This window comes from Mercenaria mercenaria, unplaced genomic scaffold (assembly GCF_021730395.1).
Source record: "Mercenaria mercenaria strain notata unplaced genomic scaffold, MADL_Memer_1 contig_4294, whole genome shotgun sequence".
Taxonomy (NCBI): domain Eukaryota; kingdom Metazoa; phylum Mollusca; class Bivalvia; order Venerida; family Veneridae; genus Mercenaria; species Mercenaria mercenaria.
In genome coordinates, this window is record NW_026462512.1 from 22,038 (window position 1) to 48,860 (window position 26,823).

General features: G+C 34.6%; 1 protein-coding gene across 1 annotated transcript in view; it reads right to left on the reverse strand.

Annotated features, from left to right (window-relative positions):
* Positions 1-889: 889 nt before the first annotated feature.
* Positions 890-26,823, reverse strand: part of LOC128553768 (protein unc-80 homolog) — a 31,410-nt gene continuing 5,476 nt past the window's right edge. Inside the window, exons 7-28 of the mRNA XM_053534946.1 lie at positions 25,079-25,214; positions 24,697-24,942; positions 24,058-24,198; positions 23,412-23,531; positions 20,190-20,392; positions 19,256-19,468; positions 18,702-18,875; positions 18,147-18,285; positions 17,384-17,492; positions 16,798-16,870; positions 16,281-16,415; positions 15,159-15,342; positions 9,048-9,182; positions 7,962-8,062; positions 7,233-7,319; positions 6,668-6,751; positions 5,957-6,025; positions 5,440-5,538; positions 4,903-4,999; positions 4,266-4,465; positions 1,403-1,510; positions 890-955 (exon numbers count right to left, since the gene is read on the reverse strand). Coding sequence (XP_053390921.1) covers positions 890-955; positions 1,403-1,510; positions 4,266-4,465; positions 4,903-4,999; positions 5,440-5,538; positions 5,957-6,025; positions 6,668-6,751; positions 7,233-7,319; positions 7,962-8,062; positions 9,048-9,182; positions 15,159-15,342; positions 16,281-16,415; positions 16,798-16,870; positions 17,384-17,492; positions 18,147-18,285; positions 18,702-18,875; positions 19,256-19,468; positions 20,190-20,392; positions 23,412-23,531; positions 24,058-24,198; positions 24,697-24,942; positions 25,079-25,214 — 2,919 coding nt within the window. The remainder of the gene's footprint in view (positions 956-1,402; positions 1,511-4,265; positions 4,466-4,902; positions 5,000-5,439; positions 5,539-5,956; positions 6,026-6,667; positions 6,752-7,232; positions 7,320-7,961; positions 8,063-9,047; positions 9,183-15,158; positions 15,343-16,280; positions 16,416-16,797; positions 16,871-17,383; positions 17,493-18,146; positions 18,286-18,701; positions 18,876-19,255; positions 19,469-20,189; positions 20,393-23,411; positions 23,532-24,057; positions 24,199-24,696; positions 24,943-25,078; positions 25,215-26,823) is intronic.

The following is a 26,823-nucleotide window of genomic DNA, read 5'->3' on the forward strand; positions in this document are numbered from 1 at the left end:
TCCTCTGTTTATACTTGTTATGGGCCATTTTTGCTGCCAGAAGTATTTCACTGTTTAATGGTATTTTGTGAGGTTGCTCATCTACAGGATCACTGAACTTAACTATGTCCTTCAAAGTTCTGATGGCAGTAACAGTTTTCTCACCCAAGGCAACTCTGTCCTCAGTCACTACACTAGTGTTCACTGACAAACTTCTCTCAACCTCTGAATTTCCATGTGGTAATACCAGAGCTTTCCTGACAAGTTGGGGTAAAAATCTGTACTTGAGCTGCCCACTATCAAGCTTCTTCACAAACACTTGTCTCCAATAATGGTCAATTATATCTTCTTCTTTCAAATCATCTTCTTTTGATATACCTTCCATTCATCCACAATATTAACAGTCATATTTTCATCAAAATTAATCTTCCTGGACAAAATTTCAGCATCAATTACAGAGTCTTTTTCAAATCTTCTGACTGGAGACAGGCAACCTAATGACTTTATAAGTTTGTTCTGGAAAGGAAGTCGAGTGACCAAGTATTTTGATACTGAGGTGAAGAATGCTCGAATTCCAAGGATTTCTTTGTGCTGAGCTGCTGATGATTTCATGTTTGATATTTCCTGTCGTGCTTCTCCCAAGACAATATCTTCATCACTAAGCTGATTAACAATACTGAAGTCCTCACACACCATAATTTCAGTTCATGTCCATTGCCATCTACTTCTGATAGCCACCTATCTCGAATCTGACTCTTATTAGCAGGCATTATGAGGCTTAATTATGAAACATTAAGGCTTGTTTATTCTGAAAACAAAATAAAAACATGTGCATTTCCTATTCATATTTTTATACATGAAAGCTTTAAGAAATGGAAAATATTCCAATTGAAAAAAGAACTTCCATTACTTAAAGCTTTCCTAAAGCTGGGCTGGGCAGGGTCGCTACGCCTGAAAGGAATACAAATTTCAATGCCTAAAAGGTAACAGCATATTTATAAACTCAATTATCATAGAATTACTTCTTTTTTAATGGTCTGAATGACCTTTGTATTCCTTGCTTACCACAAAATTTCCAGATTATAGGTATTTATAGGTATTTTGGCAAAATATAGGATTTTATAGGTTATTATAGGTAGAGGGCTAAAATATAGGAAAATATAGGTAAATATAGGTAACTTGACGCCCTGATTATTTCATCATGAGCGGGTATATGGTTTCCTCACATAATGATTTCAGTTCCGCGAGTGAGGCTCGAACCTTCATCAGTGAGGGGTAAATGTTTTGAAGTCAGCGACCTTAACCACTCAACCAGAGGGCCCTGCGGTCAAATGTGATCTTCATTATGTCTGACAGAATTTGTGAATGTATAGATCTTAAAAATGTTTCCACTTTGGTACATAATAATTATAAAGAACCTAACCTTTCCAAGGCTACCATCATACAAACTAAACTCAGCATCTAGAGCTTTCCTCGGGAATGAGGGCAGCTTTACCAATTCTTCATGTAGGAAACTGATGTGATTCTGTAGCTGTATAAACAAACAAGAACCATAATAATATACTGATATACATGTTTAGCAATATGCAATTTTGTTTGACCAAAAAAAAAAAACTTCAGAAGAGTCCAGGAAAAATCTAAATGAAGTTCTAAATCAAATCTAAAATTTCTTTGAACTTTAAAGACTCACAATGTTCAGTTAAAAAAGACCAATAACTCAAAAGTATTTTCTGATAAAAAGTGTTTTCTCATTAAGATTTTCAGCTGCAAAACAACCCTATGATACTTTGAAAACGATAAAGCTAAATCCTATTAAGATGATGACAATGATTCAAGTGATGATGAAGATGATAATGATGACATGGTTGACAATGATGGATACAGGAGTGTGAACAGTGATGTATAAGGTGTTTGTAAAGTGAGGAAGGAGTAACAGTAACCTGGGTGATGACTTGGGTGATGAAAGTGCAAGATTGGAGAGGTCTAAAGCTTTGACTTTCTTAACAGAACAACTCTTCATTACACATAGAAAATAAATTGCACATCATTGGCTGTTAGTGAAATACAATGCTTCACTGGTCTGAACCATCTGATCAATCTTATCAGCAAGAGGTAAATCCTGTTAGCATCAAATGGGTAACACACTACAAACAAGAGGGTCATGATGACCCTGGATCGCTCACCTGAGTAATATGAGCTACATGTTTCAAATGTCAAACTGATGATAAAATATTAAGAAAGTCCGTAGGTCAGTTTTACGATTTGTGTGTGCAAAACTGTGTATGTCATCAAAATTTCGAGGCTGTATCTTAAAAAAAACAGGAAAGTAGGTCAGTAGGTCAAGGTTACAGTCAAGTGACATCATATTACTTGGGGTCATCAGGTAATTATAATTAAACAGTCTTGGAAAAAGGATCAGATGAGTTTTTAAGTATTTTTCCTATATAACCCATATAATAATTAAGTGACCCCAGGGCGGGGCCTCTTTTAACCCCAGGGGCATAATTTGAACAATTTTGGTAGAGGACTACTAGACAATGCATCATACCAAATATCAAAAGCCTTGGTAGTATGGTTTCAGACAAGAAGATTTTTAAAGCTTTTTCCTATATAAGGCTATATAAAACTTGGGACCCACAGGGCAGGGCCTCTTTTCACCCAAGGGGTACAATTTGAATAATTTTGGTAGGACCATAAGACAATGCAACAAACCAAATATCAAAGGTCTAAGTGTAATGGTTTCAGACAAGAAGATTTTTAAACTTTTTTTCCTATATAAGTCTATGTAAAACTTGGGACCCCCAGAGCGGGGCCATATTTCACCCTAGGGGGAAAATTTGAACATCTTGGTAGAGGACCACTAGATGATGCTACATACCAAATATCAAAGCCCTAGGCCATGTGGTTTTATACAAGAAGATTTTCAAAGTTTTCCCTATATAAGTCTATATAAACCATGTGACTCCCGGGGCGGGGCCATATTTGACCCTAGGGGGATAACTTGAACAATCTTTGTAGAGGACCACTAGATGATGCTTCATACCAAATATCAAAGCCCTATGCCATGTGGTTTTGTACAAGATTTTCAAAGTTTTCCCTATATAAGTCTATATAAACCATGTGACCTCCGGGGCGGGGCCATATTTGACCCTAGGGGGATAATTTGAAAAAATTTGGTAGAGGACCACTAGATGATGCAACACACCAGATATCAAAGCCCTAGGCCCTGTGGTTTTTGACAAGAAGATTTTTAGTTTTTCCTTTCGGTTGCCTTGGCAACCACAGTTCTGCATGGAATTCAATTCTTTGAAAAATTCTGAAAGGGGGCCACCCAAGGATCATTCCTGTGAAGTTTGGTGTAATTCTGCCAAGTGGTTTTCAAGAAGATTTTTTTAGAAAATGTTGACGGACACACGATACACAACAAAAGACGGACAACAGACATTGAGCAGTCACAAAAGCTCACCATGAGCCTTTGGCTCAGGTGAGCTAAAAATGTATGCATCTGTCAGTTCAAGTGTGTTCACATACAGAAGTATGCATTAAACATCAAGGGCACAATCCTGTCTGTGTTTCAGCCAACTGAAATATGGTGAAAGCAAGAAATAGGGGGTGAAAGTGTACTCTTAAATAAGCAATTGTCACACTAACTCTACCTGCTACAGAATCCTATATGTTCTCCAAACCTTCCCTCTTCAATAACAGAGAAGTTGTATGAATTTTTCTTTTTTTAGACAGAAGATTATAACTATTTAGCAGTCAGCATGATACAAAATACACAAATCAATCGGACACAGAAATATTGTTAGTTTTAAGCCACACCATCACAATTTCATCTCCTGGTTGTTTTCTAGCTTTTTAAAGGTAGAGGAAGACCCAAGATGCCACTTCAGATATTATTTCAGCCATGGGAAGTAACACAAGTAGAACCAGTGACCTGTAGCCAGCTGGATGGCTTTCAGACATGGAAGTATTCTATGCTTGAAACAAAGTCTACTTGTGTCTAAAGCAGCATTATCATTTGGCATTTCGAAAAATCTCAATTTTTTTTTAATTAAATCATTTTAGCTTAATATTGAAGAAAGCTTGTTTATCAAATCACTCTTTCTTCCTATTCTTGTGATAAACCTAGACCATGATTACACAGCGAGGCAAGATAATGATCCTGGTGGGGTTTAAACTCTCTACCTCCAAGTTAAGTCAGTTCCTTATCCATTACATCAGATTCCTTAACTTTTTATGAACTGAATACTGAATTTTTCCATTTGTAAAATTGATAAACTTACCTGATGAGAACTTGTACTCTGCAGCACAGACACTGTAAACAGAACTTTCCCTATCTCTCCAAACTTCAGTAAGAATGCTTGTTTCTGTAGGTTTTCCTGTGCCTCTTCAGGATCCATGTGTACGAGACTCAACTGAGGGTAAAAGTTACGTCGGAAGAAGTAGAAGTCTCTCACATACGAGTTCATGTTGTGGATTTGGTCTGAAATGTTAGGCAATTACTGAGTTCTATGTGATAAACTACAAATTTTACTTTCACAACAAGAAATATTAAGAACATAAATTTCCAAACACAAGTTAAAAATTTCAGCAAGAAAAATCTTATTACTAAATAGGAATGTAAACAATCATTAACAAACTATGCAACCATATAACCAGGCTTTTAAAATTCTCAACTTAAATTGTGTCCTTGTTATGAAGAGAAGTACAACATTATAACTGGTGAAACGTTTTTTCTTGAAGCAAATTTCATAAATGTTTCAAAACTTCAAAATGATAATAAAGATCTTGGTATGAAAGGTATCTAGCAATTTTACTATGAATTTTGTCTGATGGTAAAGAAACTATTTGTCTCTGTATGAAAGAATTGTTCCTAGGAGGTGTCAATAAGAGATGTTAAATTGTAGAATATATTCTTACTTGATTTGGTATCAACCAGGAAGTAAGAATTCTGTTCATCCTCAGGTATGTTGAAGAAATCCAAACTGTCTTGGTGGATCACATTGAACTGGGTGTCCTGAATTCGAAGTTTATATAGAGATTAAGCTGTAATCATTGTATAAAGACCCTAGTAAATGTTAATGAAATTTATTTTATTGGTTTGTTTTATTGGGCCTGAAGCTGTTGATAAGCATTGTTTCAGTATGGTTATCAGTTACTGAGTTAACCCATCTAATGTTCCTAGTTTGCTTTCCAGCTTTAACCAGTGTTCTGTATGTAGCTGACAAATTTCCCACATGAACATTACAATTCGAGGACAAAAGATCTTACATGTGTTGTTTTCACTCAATCATCACAGACAGCACATTTCTAGAGACTTGAACTTTCACCTTTTTGAATTGAAATCTTGTGCTCTACATTTTGTGCAATTGCTCAAACTACCGATAACTCACACACATTTTGCTGGTCCTGTTGAGTTTAAGGATGAAGTTTCACTGTATTCAATGTACAGCTTACCTCATGAACAGGGAACTGTGATGGTATACTTGTCAGATCTGGTCCATGTACAATAATCTTCTTGGCACTGGGAACATTGGCAGATATCATAATGTTTGGCTGTAAATCAATAAAGGCACATTACTAAGAATATATTAAGAAGATACTAAAATTACCATGTAAGGTATTTCATCAGAGCAGAGCTGGAGGAATTTCTTTCTCACTTATTCTCAAATCATTGCCAATACGTCTTATTGAATCATTTATCATTCTTAAACCAAAGTCTCCCATGAAATCTGTACCGGCACATAAATGAATAATTAAAAGCAACAGCTTTTAAATATGTGAAAAATTCACTGTATAAACTCAAAATGCAATTCTGATTTTGTGTGTAACAGCTATCAGCTAAATGAATAAAAAAATACTTTTTCATGGCAAACTTATCTTACATCTTTCAGTTACAATCATATGAATTCTCAAAATCTGAAACTATCACAGCCCTCAAGAGGAAATAAAAGAAAGTATCAAACAGACTTACATCACACTGTTCCTTTTTCAGAGTCTGTTTCAGATCTTTGAAGTAAATTCCCTCAACACTAGGCACTATCTGTATCGACAAAGAAATCACATTCAAATATCTGTGAGCAACTCATTTTTAATAGTTTTCCCCAAGTCTTGCATTAAAAGAAAGCAGTAGAGTTGATAGGAATGTTTTGGTTATCTTCTGCTGTATTACCATTTGCTGTACATCAATGCAGATGCTAAAGCATCCATCAGAAGTGAAGATACAGATATTGTGTTACTTTAGATCTCTGATCTTCTGTGTTTTGCATTAAGCAAGCTTCTTATATTAGTGAACAAGAAAACACTCTGAAAGAGGACTATACAAAGATGCTACAGACAAAGTTTGGAGATGTTCTAACCAAAGGTTCATCAGAAAAAGATGTGTAAAGGTGTTTCTGTATTTTTAGCTCTAACGATCCCAGAGGTTCATGAGAATAAGTTGTTTAAAAGATTTATCTATTTTTAGCTCAAATAAGAAGCCAAGCAGAACCGTCTAATTGAATTTAAGGGTTTCTCTTATAAGGACATAACAGACAATGTTTGGTGAAAATCCATCAAGTGGTTCACGAGAAGACATTAAATATTTTTCTGTTTTAATCTCTGGCAACCCCTTAAGGTCATGCGCCATCATTTGAACTGCAGAAGATTTTTGACAGTGATAAGCCTAAAATCAAGGGTGTATTACCTGCCAAAGTAATGCAAGGGCACCAGCTATGGCTTCCTGTCCGTATGTCTGCGGTGTTCTAACATAAAACATCACGTACCCAATCTGTAAAAATACATAAATCTGACTGTTGTGTATACATAATCTTGATTACAGAACAGTAAAATTTTCAAGAAAGTTCAATAAATTTCTAAGAAAAGTTTGAACAAGATATTTTGAAACTGCATAATACTTGTTTACCCCAAATATTTATCCATTTTGATTCCATTTGTTCCAGTTGTATCATAGGTAAGTAACAATTAGTTTTTAAATGTTTAAAATATGGATACCGCATTTTTATATGCATATTTCTCTACTTCAGTCAAACTTTGCTGACTTGAACTCGTATTAAATTTGACCACCGCCCCTCGCTTAAACTCAGTCAGGCCCCTGTATAATGTGCTTTGTCCAATGGCTTAAGTACTGATAACTCGAAGAAATTTTGCAGGTTTCATCCAGTTTGAGCAAACAAAGTTTGACTGTACTACCTGAAACCGCTATATAACTACCCTAGTACACTTAATGTTGGTATTACACCTATACTTACCAGATAGTTGAACAGGGAATGAGCCATTTGGGAAGGTAACTCTCTGTAGTACATGACAAGTTTTCGCAACAGGAACAGTAACTCTTCCTGTAATACGTGTTGAACATGAAACAGGTACAAAAAGTGTAGTTCAACTTATGTAAATATGATTTTTGGTTGTGGGTTTATCCCACTACCAAGTTAAGTGTATTTCTGACAATCATGTAGCATCTTTATTTGATTCCAAATCACATCCAAAGGAATTTGTTCATGTGCTACACAAAGTAGTCCCATTCATGAACAATGCGGATGAATTATCAATGATCAAGCAGTTCTTATTCATCCTCTATCCATTCACACTGGCCATTTAGATTATATAAGATCTGTCAATGATTAGGTATTCCAGCCCATGGTTACATCACTGACTTCCAGCTGTTCATGTAAGGTCAGGCAGGGTTTATCTTAGATATGAGGAACATTAGTATTTGTTTCTTATACTTGTATATTTATAGATTGGCATTTAAAATGAAAATGACTCTAGCAAAACCCGCAACCACCAGACATCTCAAGGCTTTGATTTAAAATGTACTTTAAAAAATTTTGGATTAACTTTTTAAAACCAGTAAATAATCTGTGTCATTCAGGTACATACACGGTTTAAATAATTCTGTACTGCTAGTTTTGAGTTTAAAAAATACTGAATTTGGAGTTTGTTTTGTGTCTGAAGAAATGTAACATTGGAAATCTTACATGTTTATCTTTGTGTGTGAGTTTCTCCAAGAAATGTCTCATAAACAGCACTGGATCTTCTACTAGACAGTTCCAGATAATCTTCTCTGCTACTTCACATACTAAAGGAAAAGAGATTCCACATTGTTATTCATGTGTTAAACAAGAAGCTGCGTTCAATAAACGCTTGATGCCCCCGGTGGCATCCTTGTCGATACAAAGCAACCTAAGTCCAAAACGAGGTCACGGTCAAGGTCAAACTGAGGTCAGGTGATGTTTGAAGATGAGGAATGGTCACAGGTTACATCTGCATTAGTATCAAGTCATTCTAGTAAGGGGTATTGATGCTAGACGAAACGGTCCCATTTGGTTAACCAAGAGATGGCCCATACAAAGCAACCTAAGTCAAAAACGAGGTCAAGGTCAAGGTCAAACTGAGGTCAGGTTATGTCTGAAGATGAGGAATGGTCACAGGTTACATCTGCATTAGTATCAAGTCATTCTAGTAAGGAGTATTGATGCTAGACGAAACGGTCCCATTTGGTTAACCTCGTACGGACGGACGAACGGACAGGGCAATCACTATATGCCTCCTGCATCAGTAAATGCCGGAGGCATAAAAATTCTTAATGCAATATGATCTACTGATTTCTTGATAGCATATTTCTTAGAGGACTTTTTGCAGCACCTAGGAGTATTGCAGAAAAAACTGTGCTTAATATTTAATGTATTCCAATAACCTGTGAGTTGAAGGGTGGGGATTAGGGTTGGTGGAATTACTCTATTAATACCCCATCCCTATCACACAAAGTATATATCAATGTAGAAAGAATTTGCTGTTCTGCTTTTACTAGCAACATTTTACAACCTTTTTTCAAGTGGAAAGCCTTGCACATTAGCACCTATATGTCTGCAGTTAATTACAAACTGACAGTGTATAAATAATGAACATCTTTCTCCAATACAGCTCTTTTGATTTATATATATTCTGTTCAGGCATCATTACAACATATTGTGTACCTTTTTTTTTTTTCATAACTTGTACGGGGTGTTTTTTAAAGCCACAACACAGCACTTAAAAAGTGTGTTCGTGAGACAAACACATACCTGCTACACCATCGTCGCTAACCTCTCCATCCTCGAGCAGATGTATTATGGGTAATACAATAGCACAGATGGATGATGGGAAGAAAGTCTGAGCTAACTGCACATGATGTCCATGTTCCTGGCGCTCCTCGTCACCTATACGCAGTACCATAAAACTTAAACATTTCATATTAACCGGAGGATAGTATATTTGAGCCGCACAATGAGAAAACCACCATAGTGCATTTGCATCCAACATGGATCCAGACCAGCCTGCACATCCCCGTAGTCTGGTCAGGATCCATCCTGTCCTCTAACAGTTTCTCTAATTGCAATAGGCTTTGAAAGCGAACAGCATGGATCCAGACCAGCCTGCGCATCGCAAATGCACTATGTTGGTTTTCTCATGGCACAGCTCAATTGATGTGATATATCTGACATTATTTTCTTGTTACACTAAAGATCCAGTACTTCAGAAGAACACGGAAGAAAACGAAAAAAATTACAAATAATGCAGCAGACAGACACCAGCTTTGAAGAGAAGCCATGCCAGCGATCTCTCATCAAAATCTTAAGAAACAAACGATGACAGAAACAGGTCACTGTAAATCTGTACAATTAGAAAAGTAAGTCTTACAAATTCATTTGTGAAAAAGAAACGGACTTGTTACACAGGTTCTTTGTGTTGTACCATCAAAATGGTAATATATGGTGTAATTAATGACTATTTTGACCCAAAGCCTCACTTCTCCCTTTTATGAGAAATCTTCTCCCTATTTTCGCTGGATTGGAGGGAGAAGTTACTTCTCTGAATTTTTCTGGGCTAGCTTGAACCCTGGGTTGGACTACTGTTCACAATGCATTATCATGTGTAATTACACCAGTAGTCTGGCCTTTGGATAAGATAAAGTAATTTAAAAGGGTGGGGAGAGATACTGCATGTGTCGCACACTAAACACAATAAATCTCAAACCCAACAGCATTAGATGCATTGAAACTTAAAACAACATTTGATTGGTTGTCCCACTATGACAATATCCAGACTTTAAAGTGAGTGAGTTAATTACATACAGTGAAACACACTTGTTATACAGTCACAGAGTTATATAGTCATACTTCACTACTACTGGAATTTATGCATTCTATACCTTGAAATCATAGTGGTCACACACTTGATTATATAGCCACAGAAAAATGTAAGGAAATGTATTCACAATGTTCTGCCGCTGAAAAGCACATAACTGGAATTCTACATCCTCAAGTCATTTTCCACTTTTTTTTATTGCTGTAAAAGGTTTTAAAAAAAGTGTCTTTTTTTGTGAAAAAAAGTCATTGGAAATGATCAATGAATTTCATTTTTTCTGCTAGAAACAATGAATTCTAGCACATTTCAGTGTACAAGTTAAAGCAATGTGAATACAAATCCTTATACAATATTTTTTTACATGAAGATTGATTGTTAAACAAGATTAACATGAACACAAGGTTTGGAAATACATATAATTATATCTATCAAATATATAATGACAATTTAGATATAGAGAAATGGATACGGTTAAAATGGATTTTTACAGACGCTGATACAATGTAGAGGTTAGCTCAATATAGCAGGGTGCTAAATAATGCAAGTACACATGGTAAAGGTTAAAGGTCAGAACAGGATGGAGGTAGGAAGGAGGTAAATTGCACGAAAATCTCAAGCAGTACTTGTACGAGCTGCAAAAAAATATTGAAAAGTTCACAATACCACCTAAAATATACACTGCAATGACAAAAGTTCAATGAATAACTGGACAGGACATTCAATCAGACAAGTAATAAAACATGGACAAACACGATGAACAAATCACATTGAAATTTCCTGGTATACCATTGTCACTATTGTTCGTCAAGTATATAGGAGAGAAAATGCACATTCTACATGCATAATTTCTCAAATCAACATCAAATGAAGCCTGAATGTTTCAGTTTTGTAAAGACTTTAATAGAAATCAGAAATGCTAGCTTTATATATTTATTGCTATTTTTCAAACACAACGTTTAAGTTATAATTGGTGAAAATTATGACCATTTTCTAGCCAGATGCGGGAAACTAGCATTTCTAATTAACCTTTAGCCTGCTGGCAGCAAGTGATTCTGCCTTTGCGAACCAGTGCATACAAAGATCAGCCTGCACATCTGTGCAGGCTGATCATGGTCTGCACTGTTCGCTATTCAGTTAGTAAATTTTCAGTGAACACCCCTTTGAATAATAAATGATATTGCCCAAATTGAATGATGGACCAGTCCATTTTATAAAATTAGCAGGCTAAGAGTTAATCTCTACCTTCACAACATCATTGCAAGGTTAGCACCCTGCTATATCCTTCAAAATCAAATTCATAATACACAAGTATAAATGAGCCACGCCATGAGAAAACCAACATAGTGGCTTTGCGACCAGCATGGATCCAGACCAGCCTGAGCATCCGCGCAGTCTGGTCAGGATCCATGCTGTTTGCTAACGGTTTCTCTAATTTCAATAGGGTTTGAAAGCGAACAGCATGGATCCTGACCAGACTGCATGGATGCGCAGGCTGGTCTAGATCCATGCTGGTTGCAAACGCACTATGTTGGTTTTCTCATGGTGCGGCTCAAATATCAAATGAAAATCCATTCTTTGTTGAACCCATTCAACAATATACTGAAATTCTTTGCTGGAACTGTGGCATTAAAAAACATTATCTGAAATGTGATGAATTTATTGATACACTGGTGTACCTTCGAAGGTTGTTAGTCGTGCCCAATGCATACTGCTGGTCCTCCACGACATGCTTCGGCTAGTCACATTGTTACGATTCATTGGAGCAAAAGACACGCGACGTGCTGCCAAATTTATCTCCTCTTGCAAAGCTAGAGTAGAAGTACATGCATACTTGTTTTTCTATACAGATATATCAATTAAATGACAATGTCATGCAGATCACTTTTTTCTACAATGTTATTTATCATTAACTAAGCACTTTTCTTATGCCACATCTAAAAGTTTAATGAAAAAGTCCAATCTCTACAGCTAAAAACATCTAGCAAACCTTAGGTAAATTACAAAGCATGGGCAATGACAGAAGTTTTAATGCTCAACTATTTGAAAAACTCTAGCTTCTAGTATATAGAGTGATAATGTAAGGCTGACGTCAAGTCATGTTAAAGTAAAAATTGGATGAAACTGTTACATCTATAACTGGCTTCAACATGCCTTACTCTTTCATTTTCAGCAAGATTTAAATGGAAGTGACCTTTCTGATACATAAATTATGATAAAATATAACAAAGCTTTTCTTACATTCATCCCTATCCACCAAGATTTCGATATAAGATTACAGATAACTAATTTCAGAATGATTCAAATCTCAGAGTGATGGAACCACTGCTTTTATGTATTCCAGTGTCTAGCATCAATTATACAAACTAGTATTTTTTCTCAATATCCTTAAATGTACCGGTAATCAAATCATTAGTAGTGCTCTAAAAAATAATTTGGTTAAAGCATTCTATGGCTAAGTAAAGCTAAAATAAACTGTGTCAAGTCAATAAATGTTATTTGTATAAAAAATACTATGAAACTAAAACAGACTGATAAAAAACTTAACTAAACAAGTTATGAGTGCAAAACCGATTTGAAAGTGCTTACATTGAAATTGTGACGAGTGGGCTTTTTTGTTCATTATAACATTCTCCATGAATTCAGCAATGTAAACAACCGGTCCAAATTTTTAAAATATAAATTAGTAAATACAGAACTATAATTTCAATTGATCAAAGTAACATTTTTATTCATAATTCCAATAGTACTTGCCTGATTAATTTATAAAGATTATCTGTGAAAGTATATAGATGCAGAGAGCTTTCAGTACAACCAGGGTATTCCAAAAGGCTTAATATTTCACCAGAAAATTGAGGAGTGAAAAAATCTGCATAAACCTGGTTTATCCACGACACCATAACATAAGTTGCTTTGACTGTCCCAAGTTATGCCAGTGACCAGTGAGCTGCAGTTTCTGTGTACAAATTTTATCAGCAACTGCATTCATTATCAAGAAAAAACTACAAAATTTATATACTGGCAGCAACTGTAGTGTGTGCAGCATATATAGCTTTACACAGACAATTTTCATTATCAATCAGTAAGTAGGTATGTTTTTGGAGCAACTAGTTCCACCACCATATACATAAACACACAGGACAGAATTTCAGCAAACCTATGTCTCTAATCCCTCTGATACAAGGAAGTCATACATGAAATGTAACATACTTTCCTGCAGATACAAAACCCACACCATTCCATAACTAAGACAAACAATAATAGATCTTGCATATAGGTAACATTGCCGGCTCCCCCTACCATTATGTCAGAGTAACAGATGATGACAGAAATATGCCTAGTGTACTCATAATCATCTTTACTGATAACTTTTAAAAGCTTAAAAGTCACTTACATGCATTTAGGAAAAGTGCCGGGTTACTGTTTACTCAGAAGTAATGAATAGTCAAGTCAGCATCTTGTCAGATTTAATGCCACATAAAAACTACAAAATCAACCCACCACATCATTTAACCCTTCATATAACCCAGACAGTCAAGGTAACTCGAAGGTATTATCACAAGACAAATTCTTAGATAATCTGTGAGGTCTCTCCAAGCTATAACTGTACTAAAAAATCATAATACACTGCTTTAATTCTAGAAATCTATAATGATATGAAATAAGGCCTAGCAAAATGAGTTCTTATTACATTTTATAAAATTTATCACCATAAACATGTAAAACAAATTTTTCACACAAGACAAAAAACACACAGAAAGCACATAAAATTCTAAATTCTGCATTTGGAAAAAAAAAAACTAACCGAAAAACAAAAATATCAAATGCCATACATGTAAGTGCAACTTAATAAGATCAAACCTGCAAGTGACAAAAATCTAAACTTTTATTTGCATTTAAAAGCATAAAAACAAAACTACAAAAATTCATTAAAAAACGTAAAGGAGCAAGAGAAATGTAATTATGTGTGCTGTAACTTAACATATTCAAGTATATTTGTACATTCATTGTTGTTCAGTTTTCAACTGTTTATTCAATCTTTTCCAATGATTAATATTTTCATTAAATCAAAATTCTTTCAATCCATCATTACTTTTATACCCCCCAAAATATGTCAATGAGCACAGGAAATATTCTTGAATCAAGCTTGGTCAAGTGTAACAGGTAAAACTTACTTCAACATCACAGATATGATATTAAGACGCTGGTATTTTAATAGATTACCTGATGTTCTTTCATTAAAAGTAGACATCAAGATTGAATTTTTAGAGCATATCAACAAATTGACAGAAATCAACAGTTCTCTGGTTTAAACAGTTTTCCAGTTTGGGCTATGACAAACATTTTTCCATGCTAATGAAATTGCAGTAGCTGAAACTGGAAAAAAATATCAAAATTCTAAGGTGAACGAACAGGTTGTGATATTTTAAGATACTATTATAATACTATAAACTAAGCAATACCATTTGATCACAGGGTTCCATGCAAGCACTCTGCTTCTAGACATGCAGCTAAAATACAGGTCAAAGGTCATGACAATGTCAAGGTCATCAAAATGCTATATATAGGCAACAGGTCACCACAATGCTACATGTAGAAAAAATAACATATTACCAACACCAAATTAACAGATATGAACAAAAATACAATTTGGAGCTGTCCATAAACTATCAGATTGACTTTTATAAATAGAAACATACGGTTTCAGAAATTGAATGCTACATTGTGAATAAATCTTGGTTGTTTTTCTTCCAGTACTTAGGTAAATTTCACATTGAGGACAGCCCTATTCACATGTATTTACTTGAATACTTATAGTTACAATAATATCTAAAATTTAATTAATGTACAAAAAATTTTGATACTTCTTTGAATTTAGTACTTTAGCACATCAAAAAGGCCAAAATTGTATCTATAAAAACTATTCATTCTAATTACAACATATATCATTTCAAATTCTAGGACATTTTTTTTCTTATAATAATTTTCAAATACATATCCTTTGTATTGTCTTACACAAGATATTTCGTGTTTCCTAAATAAATTCCTACCTTCCTCATGATCCTCGCCAGCATGTTGCAACGACGGTTCTGACGCAAGCTGTGTGACAGACACTGTTGTCATGGGAAAGGTCTCTCGTCCAATCCTCTTTCTCTCCTCCTCACGCTGAAGAGCTCTTCTGATCATTTCCTGTTGCTGTTTACGCCTTGTGGTTGTGGCAGTAACCACAGATTTCTATAATCATTTATTAAGAACCTTTAGGTTAAACTATGCCAAATATTCAGCAACTTTTCATGGAGAATTATAACCTTGCAATAATTATGTAATCAATTTTTAATGAAGAATGTTAACCTTGCCAAATGTAATCAATTTTTCACGAAAAATGTTAACATTGCCAAATGAAAGCAACTTTTCATGAAGAATGTTAACCTTACTCAATGTAAGCAACTTTTCATGAAGAATGTTAACCTTACTCAATGTAAGCAACTTTTCATGAAGAATGTTAACCTTACTCAATGTAAGCAACTTTTCATGAAGAATGTTAACTTTGCCAAATGTAAGCAACATTTCATGAAGAATGTTAATCTACCAATAATTTTTAAATCTTTATCAGACATATTTGAAACTGTATAGTTACAGCATCATATCATATCAAGAAACAGACAGTTGCTTAGGGATGGCTTTAGAAATAGGGTCAGATAAAATAACAGCCTACCACTTTGGCATACAGATAAAATATCCTCTGTCAACATCCCTTACCCTACCACCCCTATGCACTACTTGATCAAAGCAGACAAAATTTCTTTGTTCAACAGCCAAAGTATCCCTATTATTTTTTAAACATATCCTTCTATCAGTATTTAATTTTTTCCAATTAAATACATTGTATTGGTAATTGGCACTTTAAATAGTGGTATTCCAATTGATGTTTCACAAAATGAAAGGGGAGACTGTCTGACGTACTCATAATGATTTTGTCCCACATTGTATATAATTATAAAACAAGAATACCGTTAGAGTTTGCTGGTAAAACTACAATATATCTTCATGATATAAAACTAACAGCAAAACTGTCTACTCAGAAAACATCAAGATGAAGGCAACCATAAGATGTAGTCACCCTCGTGATTTTACAGTATTACACAATGTAATGCATCAATATTTGTACTTACAGTCTGGTCTTGATTAACTGTGACTTCCTCAATCTTTGCCTTGAAGTGGGGTATCCATGGTGGGTCTACTGGCTGCTGAACGGGCAGTCCTATGGTAGGTGATGGCAGGGTAAAATCTATGCCAGGAGGAAGAACCTGAAACAATGTGAAAAATAATCTTCCGAATACTTGATTAGAACACATCATTCATGCCATCACTGCGCTTTTCAGTCTTTTTCATTATGTCATCAATATGAAACAGTTCAAGAGGAATTCCAATGTTTGTCAGACACTCAACTAAATTCTTATGCAAATGAGCTCTGAACTTTGGCATATCAGACAATAAATCAAGCAATGGTAAGGATTACAGTTAAACACTGCTTGCTGAGCACTGATGGCTCAAGCATTCGAGCTTGCTCCAAGTGATCCCAAGTTGTTTTTCTTATATTTTCCATATTTTGATCTCTTGAAACTCATGATTGCCTCAAACTTTTTCCTCATCCTCTTACAAGGTTTTACTGTATTGACAAGTATTTACCTTGAAATGAAGCTGTGCTCCCTCTTCCATTCTGGGCCATACCTGATGCCTGAACTTCCACAGGATACCAAATCTACATATAGATTATCATAAAATTCAATGTATTATTTATGATATAAACTTCTTCACAAGTTGTTGAAATTTCAGTATTACACTGCATTGGGATTGTATTTAAAACATCTGATTCTGTAATAGATTTCAAACTTGAGAATTGTAAAGCTAAGCATGTTTGGAAAAGAGATGACAATTTTTTTCCACTTCATGTATGTGTTTCTTTTGTTGGATATTTTAAGTCCCACGGAAACAGTTCTGGTCACATTGTGACTTTCCAGCTAAAATGGTGGAGAAAGATCCCAGCTGCCCCTCCTAATATTAATTCAAGGTATGGAAAGATTGGCACCTGGGTAGAACCACCAACCATCTAAAAAGCCAGCTTGAACCAACAGAGGAGAGGCCAGCGATTACAGGTGTGTGATCCTGACCCCTCGGAAGAAGGACACCTTCCATCTAGAAGGAAACTAAGTGCTCTTGTTCACTCTATTAACAACAATGAAGTTTGTACAGAACTTAGGACAGACTAACTTACCTCAGCACTGCATTAGTTCTTACTACCGGATCTTCATGTTGGAGTTCTTTAAACACCATGGTCTGTGCTTTCTCTGATGCCTTTACTGATGCTATCAGAAACATTGTCGCTAAAAATGAAAAATTATTAAAATGTAATTGTATGTTCAGCATGTTCAAGCTTTACCTGTTATGATAATATGAAAACAAGATATTACAGCTTTGTCTTAAAAAGTATTTATTAGAACTCAGCTTTATATTTGTCATATGGTCTGTTGGTGAACATAGTTGGAATATACTGTGAAATGGTTTGATTTTGATGGTATTAAATTATATGCCAGTGACGCAGCTGCCATTATATTTAAATCAAAATGGAACATTTATAAACCTGATATTGTGACTTCCCTTAACCACTAGAAATGCTGGATACTTGAAGGAGCCAAGTTATATATAAACATCCATAAGATAGTACTTTTACATTTTCATTATCGTTCAAAATTGACTGTATTTAGAATTACTGGTATTGTTCATGACTTATTTGCACTTCAGTAACATAATACATGTAGTAAATTTCAGTACTGCTGATCATATTCTAAAAGTTGTGACAATCTATCTCCAATAGTAATTCACATGACCTTTTAGTACAGACTGACAATGATGTCAAACCATCAAATATGGCAAAAGAAGGCCAAACTATAATCCATCATCTAGCATCTTACAATCCGATCCTTTATACTGTTTTAGTAACGGCAGAACAGTAAGTTTATAATGAAAATGTATTAAACCTGCAGCTGCTGACACTTCCTGGTCTGTCTCCATCATCAGTTCCCAGGCAACAGGCATGATATCCGAGAAATTATCCTCAGCCAACACAGGGGCAGCCTTTGTCAGAATACTCAATGGACACTGGGTGAGTTTCTGGGCCTAAATAGATGTTAATGTATCAATGTTGTAAAATATATTATGTCTGATAAGCCTGATGTCATGGTGTAAGGTAATTTATTGGGATAACATAGAATAAAGTCAGTATCCTGCATACAGAAACACAACAGGCACATGTTTAGAAAACTGAAGTAATGAAATTAGCCAGATTACAGAAGTTATAAAGTTTGATATTCCTAAGAGTTAAAGGAAGAGAGTATATCCTTGTAAAGCAACAATCAAAAGTCCAACAGAATTTATCTTTTGAAGACTTCAAACTCCTTTATCAGTTATCATTAAAAAAAAAAGATGTCTAAGACTAAAACAATCCTTTGTCACTTTAAAACATTATCAATTTGAAAGCTCAAATCATTGTGAAAGTAATACATCCTGACTTTTACACCTAGAAAGTCCCCTACCTGTGATATAATGTATTTGACCATGGGCGAGTCTTCTTTCTTCTCTTTGGGTTTCTCTGGTTTCTTCCAGTTTGTCAGTTTCTGTTTTACAATTGACACATCTGTTTTTATCTTCTCCAACAGAGGAGTGCTCTCCCTTCTCTTGATAGGAGATGCTTGCTGAAAAATAGATTCCTGAAAAACCAAAGCAATTCAACATAATGATTCACAGTATTGTTCTCTACCTTTTACACTAACCTAGCATGCTGAATGAATGGTTTCTACTGTTTTTTCTTTAATCAAATATTTTTTAAGAAAATGAATAATTATAGTAAATCAATGTGGAAAAAAAGTAAGATCATTCTTATGCCAGCCATTCTAATTCCCTATAAGAAGCTGGGACTGTCAATCATAAATTACCTTAATAACATCTATAAAAACTGACTGAAATAGACATTATCCTGACAAAATGTCAAGAAACCTAAATTTTGACAAGTGAATGCATTTTACATCTTATCAAGTTGCTGTTCACAAAAAACATGTGGTTTTACTATGACATTAATCACATTCCTTACCCTTCTTTTGTATTTTTCCTTTAGCACATCTCTTCTCTGATCCAGTCTTTTCTCTGATTCCTTCACTGGTTCCTCTTCTGTAGCCTCGTAGATTTTCTTCACAGCAGTAACAAGCCGGGAACAACTTCTCCTCTGCCTCTCATAGCAGTCTGGATGACAGTATCCTTGGTGGGGACAGATAAAGTTGGACATGTTTGATAGCTGAATCACAACCTATAGTAAAAATACACACTTCATATCACCTTATATTTAAAGATCGTCCAAATGACAGCATTCAAAATAAACTTCAAATTAAGGAATTTTGGTTTTTCATATGAAAAAGAGAAGCTGGGTGAAATATAGCTTAACATATTGCATGATGCATACAAAACATCTGCCACAAAATTCAAGTACTTTCTAAATACTGAATTGTTTTTACTTTTTCAAGCGATTTTCTCTAATCCAAGTTGTTATAATCTTAGTCCAAATGATTTTTAATGCTTTTCTTTTCTTCAAAATACTACTTAATTTATTAAAAATTAATTTTGTTTAAAAAATAAACCTCTCATCTATTACTGAATGCAACACAGCCCAGACAGTTTTTGCAAGAGTAGTTTCCCTTCACTTAAATGGCAAACAATCATAAACAAACTTTATCTAAATTGGAAAACCATCTAAACCAGTGCACAAAATGCAACGCTGACTTACAGGTGGTCCTGAGGTCAAAAATATGTGCAACATACACAAGTTTTTTCAGTAGTAATCAACTGGATGTACCTCATCACATTCTTTATCTTGTGTTTTTGATAATGCTTGTTCCTCAAAAGGAAATAGCAATAAATTTATCAGCTTTTAAGATTCAAATCCACAATATCCATTTTAATACAACAACAATCCAATTTTACACCTAAAAGAACCATCAATGAGACAGAAACTAAACAGATTAGATTCTCACCTTGACCCATGGCATATTTTGATACATGCGTTCATCCTCTATCTCTTGCTGGTCCTCAGTGGCCACCTCCTGGGCCTCCTCAGTGAAGATTGTCATCGACTCTATATCCTCCGAACTTGGCTCCCCATCCATAAACTTACTGTCAGAGTGTATTGACTGACTGCTTACTTTACGTGATTTTATACTACCATACAATTTAATACCTGTAATATTGAATTACATGTTCACCAAGTTAGTTCATCCTTCCATACATTTATATGCCTGTAATATAAATAATAATTACACCTAGGTGAACATGCCTTAGGAGCCTCATTTGGTAAGCAGGCACTTGCCTTAGACTGCCAATCAGCTAACTTTCCAATTTGAAACTTTTTTTCGATTTCTGCTTGACTTGACTTGTCACTCCCTTGAAGGGAATTCCTATAGTTTTTTATGCGCATCTTTCTGCGCAGCGGACACTTTCTATGGAAAACTGAAGTGAAGTCAACATTTGTTGAAACATGTGACAGACAATCTTAAATATGAGAAATCTGGAATGAAATAACATTTTTGATAAGTTTTATCAGTAATCAAATGTTGATACTGGTTTATGTTGTATTGACAAGTATCATGCCTGACAGGTATCTTGCCATTTTTTGTGGTTGTGTTTTCACATCACATTTTAGTACAAAGACAGTGTTGTTCATATAATGTAAGACAATTGACTTAGTACTGATAAGACAATATCACCTTTCAGATTATTTAGTATTCAATTATAGAAAGAATTAAGAGTTCAAGACAATTTTTCACAAAAATAAGCCTGGTGACCCATTGTTTTTATTTGTTCATTGTTTTCAGCACAAATTTTCCTATCATAAATGTAATTTTGAAAAAATTCTATGAAAGGAAAAAAACTACAGGAATTCTCTTTAACTGACTGCTTAATACAGGTGTGACTGACTGTAATACAGACTTGGCAGTATTCAAAGTCTTATAAGATATTCAATCATGTCTCTAGCTAATTCTTTTAAGTTCAAACAGATTAACCATCAAGAGACCATGATAGTTTTTATCAGTGCACCAACTGACACAATTATTTCCCCCACAAACACGAAGTTTCTAAAATATTTTGTTTACCGGTAAACAGGCCATTCACAATTTGCTGCAAGAAAATAAGGTACTCCAAGGAATGCAAACTTTCCCCTGCCTTTTGTTCATAATTCACTAATCAGTTGAACCTAACAGGGCGGCCATCCACATTTAGCAACCAATTACCTTTAGCAGCCATTCAGCTAACTTATCAACCTGACTTGATGTTTTGTTTTCAACTTAACAAACCACCTGCCTTAAGCAGCCAGACCGTGTCGCTCACTTGACATGCTGCTTAGTAAAAGTTTGACTGTACATACATACAGGATCTTTTAACGATAAACTTTTCTGTTACTTAAAAGCAAAACACAACCCTGAAAATCAACCATTTAATTTAGTGTTAAACAGTATCAATAGCACATTCTCTAATCAGCCCCTGTGTCTATTTTTAGAATGACCTGTAAAAACCGAGGTTTATGGTTTTAGGATTCGGACAAACATTGAGAGAGATGGTGTTATTTTTATAGACTCAATGATTGTTATGTGATGGTTGAATATTGTTATACACATTATTTTTTCTGTTTAAGAACTGTAAATGGATTCAGATATGTCCTAGAACTCTGTTGACTGAATTACAGAAACATTTACTTTTACATGTTGTTATTATAACATGCAGTAAACTGTTTTCACACCAAATTAGATTATATCTTATTCGTGTTGAAATTTAATTAGATTGACTATACTGAGAGCTTTACATTAGTTATAAGAAATAATAATTCAGGAAAACTTGATGAATAAAAATTAACATTAAAAATTGGTTTTAACTAAGATTATCATAAAATAAAATCACATATTGTTCTGTATTATCATTGGTGAAAGTAAACAAAAGACGACACCGATAGGAAAATAAAACATCTGTTATTGAAGCCAGGTTAGATTGAAATCTATATCAATAAAAAAATACAAAAAAAAAACAAAAACATTAATATGAAAGTTACATAATGTGATCTGTGATCATCTGTCAGTATAAAACAATTTTCCCTTTTTTGAGAACCAGAGTGGGGAGATCATGGACAACTGTCTTACTTTGTAAGAAATTTTATTTATTTTTTGTTTAAACTAAAACATGATCAGTATTTTAGCCAACTCAGTGTGGCCAATCCAGATCTCAGTGACAATTAGACTAGAGAGATAAAATCAGAAATAATTTGTTCTCATCTAAATTTTTCTAATGACAGTTTACATTACTTCAGAGACTCATGATGCATAGCCTAAATAGGACTAAAATGATAATAATGCCGCAACAAACAATAAAGAAGAAAAAAAAAACAAGTAGAATCTGTCCGAAACAAATGTTACAAATTTATATATGTAACAAAAATTAAAAACAATATATTTTTCTGCATTTTTTTTACTATCATTCAAGATTATGTAAATATTTATTATGTGTAAAAGTTACTAAATTCATATTTAATTTTCCGTCTTAAACAAAAGCAGTGATTGTTACAAAATATAATCTATTTATTATCATTAACAAATATCATCTAACAACATCGTGGAAAATAATAGTTTAAAAGTTTGTCCAGCACCTTCACTAGGTACATTGATGAAGTACGGTAGCTTAAAATGGGCTGTAAAATTATAACCCATTATTTTTTTAAGTTATACTAAATCATGCAGATTTTCTTATTTTAACTGCCCTTTTTGCCAATTGTTAAGACATTTTATAAGCATTTTTTTACTAAAGTCTCATAAATATGTATACATAATCAGTTATTACATGTATATTCCATTCATGCTTATATTTAAAAGATATGAACAAAATGCACCAAATATTCAACCATCTCAGTTAATATGCATTTTAGTGCCTTAAAAATAAACAAATTTTGAAACACTGGCCAGGTACATCATTTACTGTGAGATAAGAATGTGCAAATGCAATCCTTACAGTAATTAACTCTATGTGCTATAGAATTCTGCTGTCCGAAAATCTCTGAGCCATGAGTGTTTGTTACTAATAATAGGGATGACCGCATTGAGTGTGACGTAGTGATACCTGTAATCTGAAAATGTGCTATGCATTTGAGTTTAAAAACTGATGACTGATATGGGTCAGTAGAAGTCAGTAGAACTTTCTTTGTTGTAAAAACTTACTCCCTCCTTCCTGTCTCCTAAGTCGGAAGCTTCTGTTTTTGTTACTGAAACTGGTATTGTGTGTCGACCCACGACGTAAGTGCTTCAACAGCTTTTGGCGACCTTGGGCAAGTCTACGTCCTACAATATAGCAATACCAAGTAAGTTAAATTCCAATGAATTTCAATATTAAAAAAATTCTTATACAAAGCAGAAAAAAAACTTGAGGAAAGAACTATAACCAAAGTGTGTGTGGTACTTTTTTATTTTTGAAAGAAAACAATACTTCATCGACTTCATACAAACATCATGTATGCAAAGGACACAGACTAAAATTTTTCCTCTTGACTTGTCTGCAGGTGGTGAATTTTGAAAACCAAGAGTATCAGACAACAAGAAAATTGGTAGTACTCAAATTCTCTATTACTCATTCAAAAGACTGTTAGAAAAGTTGTCTCAAGATGGGTATTATGGCTGTTTATGGAAGAAAAATAAGTTTAGACAGTTTATTTCCAATTGTTACAATATGCAATGGTTTCTCTGGAACATTTTATTACTCAATTAAGTCTAATATAATACCTTTGAAATTCTTCCTCTGTAATTAAATTTAAACCCTATTTTTAAAAGCAGTATTGGGCTATAAAAGTTTGACAAAAAACTTCCCTACCTTTCCTCTCCTCCACTGGTGTATGTGGAGAAGCCATTGGATCTATAGACAGTGAGGTCTGACTGCTGTTCAGAGAATCTGACCTCTCCATCTGTACAGCAAAACTTATCTTCCTATCACCGGGACTACCCATTGCTCCACCTACAAGTAAAGTTATTTCATACCTTCATGGTAACTTTTGTCTACATTAAATCAATGAGGATGTCAAACAGGACAGTTTGTTCCCAAAATGAACAACTATCAAAGACTGGTTACAAGCTGCATTTTGCCTATGACTGAAATACGCTTTCAAATCGGAGTTGAATACTTAAAATTAACTGGAATAACATGCAAATGCATCAGCAGCAAAAAAAACGCATTCAATGACTACGATGTCCCAAAATTAATCCATATTAAAATATTTAACGGTGTTTGAAATTAACACACTCTGTTTAGTAAAAACCCAGATTTGTTAAGATTTAAACTAACCGTTTAAAGGGCTAAAAGCTTTTTTGCATCTGTTTTTTATATAAGATTTCATTTCCAAATTTATTATTTAGATGAGCCAAATTAATTTTGCCAGGGGTTCCTTTCAAGTTTTATTTCACTTAAAAATACTTTATTTCTAAAATAATCAAATGTAAACTAAAATGCACAAACCTGGTGAACTTTGTGGAGGTTCTCCAACATTAGACTCGGAACTTTTATCGGAGTGGCCTGGACTGGATATAATACTGCTGTATCTACGAGAGGTCAAATGTTTGTCCCAGCCTGGCTCAAGCTTGTGCTTCTTGCGTGGCAGATACTGGAATGTCTCTCGCAAGAATGTGGTGATCTCTTCCAGCACTAGACAAGCTAACATCTTCAAAGCATAGGGACAGTTGTTACCATTGGGATTCACTGTATCTGTAATCAAACATTATCAAATATCAAATATGTTCTACTCAAACTCACACCAGAGCTCGTTTAACTGTAAATTTAATAGAAATGAATTGTTTCGGACAGAACAGACGAAATAAACCAAGTACAACAACAAACTTACTTTCATCCAGAAAGTCTTCAAAATCATCTTCTATACGGAGTTGTCTTCTCTTTTTCTCATCATAGATCACCTCAACATGACTGAGCTGTGACTGCTGTTCCTTTGCCATCATATATTCCAACTGGTATCCCAAGTTCTGAAATAGTTAAGGTGAAAAGTTTTGAAAAAGGTGAAGATTTCAAAATACCCTATGTTTTTTAACCATTGTCAACAGTAATGTCGTTTTTAATACATATATAGCCTTTTTTTTAGGATACAACATAATAAAAATTATTTTGCCTAAAAATAATTACATTTATTTTCTCACGAAATGAATGGATATCTTGTTGCTAGGTGTGTAAACTAGAAACTATCCTTGTTGTCAAGTAATCTGGTTTTGTGATTTATTGGTTACCTGTCTAAACACAATAGAGTAATGATGAACGCCTTAGCGTCTGGGAACCACTCAAGCGTTATATTAACTTCGGATCACGTGCAATATTCACAGTTGAATTTAAGGTGTACTGGCTAGCGTTTCAGATCGATGTTAAATTGCCCACCCGCCACACCCCAATAATAAAAATTTCTGTTGTTATGCTAAAACTAATTATATTATCGCATTTTAAATTCTGCTATGGCAATCTGACTGTTCTGTGAAGTACTTATGTTACAGATGATATGCTGCCATTTGGATGTTAACATCGGAAGTGAACAGAATGCAGGCACCTTACACAGATACAAAATTGAACAGATTCCTGGGCTACAAATCAATCGTGAAACAGACAAATCCAATTTGGTATTAACTTTTTCCAGATGGCTGATGATGAGAAACCTAGATGACAATTTACCAAGTTATGCATTGAGGACCAAAAGAAAAAAGAAAATATATAGACATTTTAGTTATACTGATAAGAATTTATTTAAAGTGAATCTAAAATTCAAATTAATCTTCTTTATCTTTATACTGATGTCACTCCTAATATATTAAGGGCCGAGAAAAATTCTGTCGACCGCGGGGGCGATCGGGCGTGCTTACGAACGTTGTCATAGTATGGATGTTACTGTGTAAAAGGTATTGCTCTAGTGCTTTGGCAATATCTGACTAGCCTTGCTTAAATGTGTCATAGCCTTGCTTATGTCATAGCCTTGCTCATTATAGTATAGTTGCCTTGCTTAGAATTACAGTACGTTGCCTTGCTCCGTTGGTCCGCTAAATATTCCTTCATTACTTTGGCAGCCAACCGTCGAGTTATGGGGAATGTTTAATTTACTGTGGTGTACTGTAGCCTTGCTCCGTTGGTCCGCTAAATAGTGTGGTGTACTGTAGCCTTGCTCGCTTTGCTTAGAATCACAGTACGTTGCCTTGCTCCGTTGGTCCGCTAAATATTGTGGTGTACTGTAGCCTTGCTCGCTTTGCTTAGAATCACAGTACGTTGCCTGGCTCCGTTGGTACGCTAAATATTCCTCATTACTTTGACAGCCAACCGTCGAGTTATGGGGGTGTTTGGTTTACTTTGGTGTACTGTGGTATCCCTTGCGTTCGTGTGGTGCTGACTGTTGCTTCCACAGCAAACCGTGGAGTAATGGTGTGGTGCTTTACAGGCGCGTCTGGTTTCCTCCCGGTCGACAGGGTTACTACAAACAATGGAGTGGCCAAACTTTGCCATACTATTTATAATAACTTTCATATATAAGTATGAATTACATAATTAAAGTTGTTGCTTGTAGTATCATATGCACCTATAATCAGTATAGCCTATGTGAAT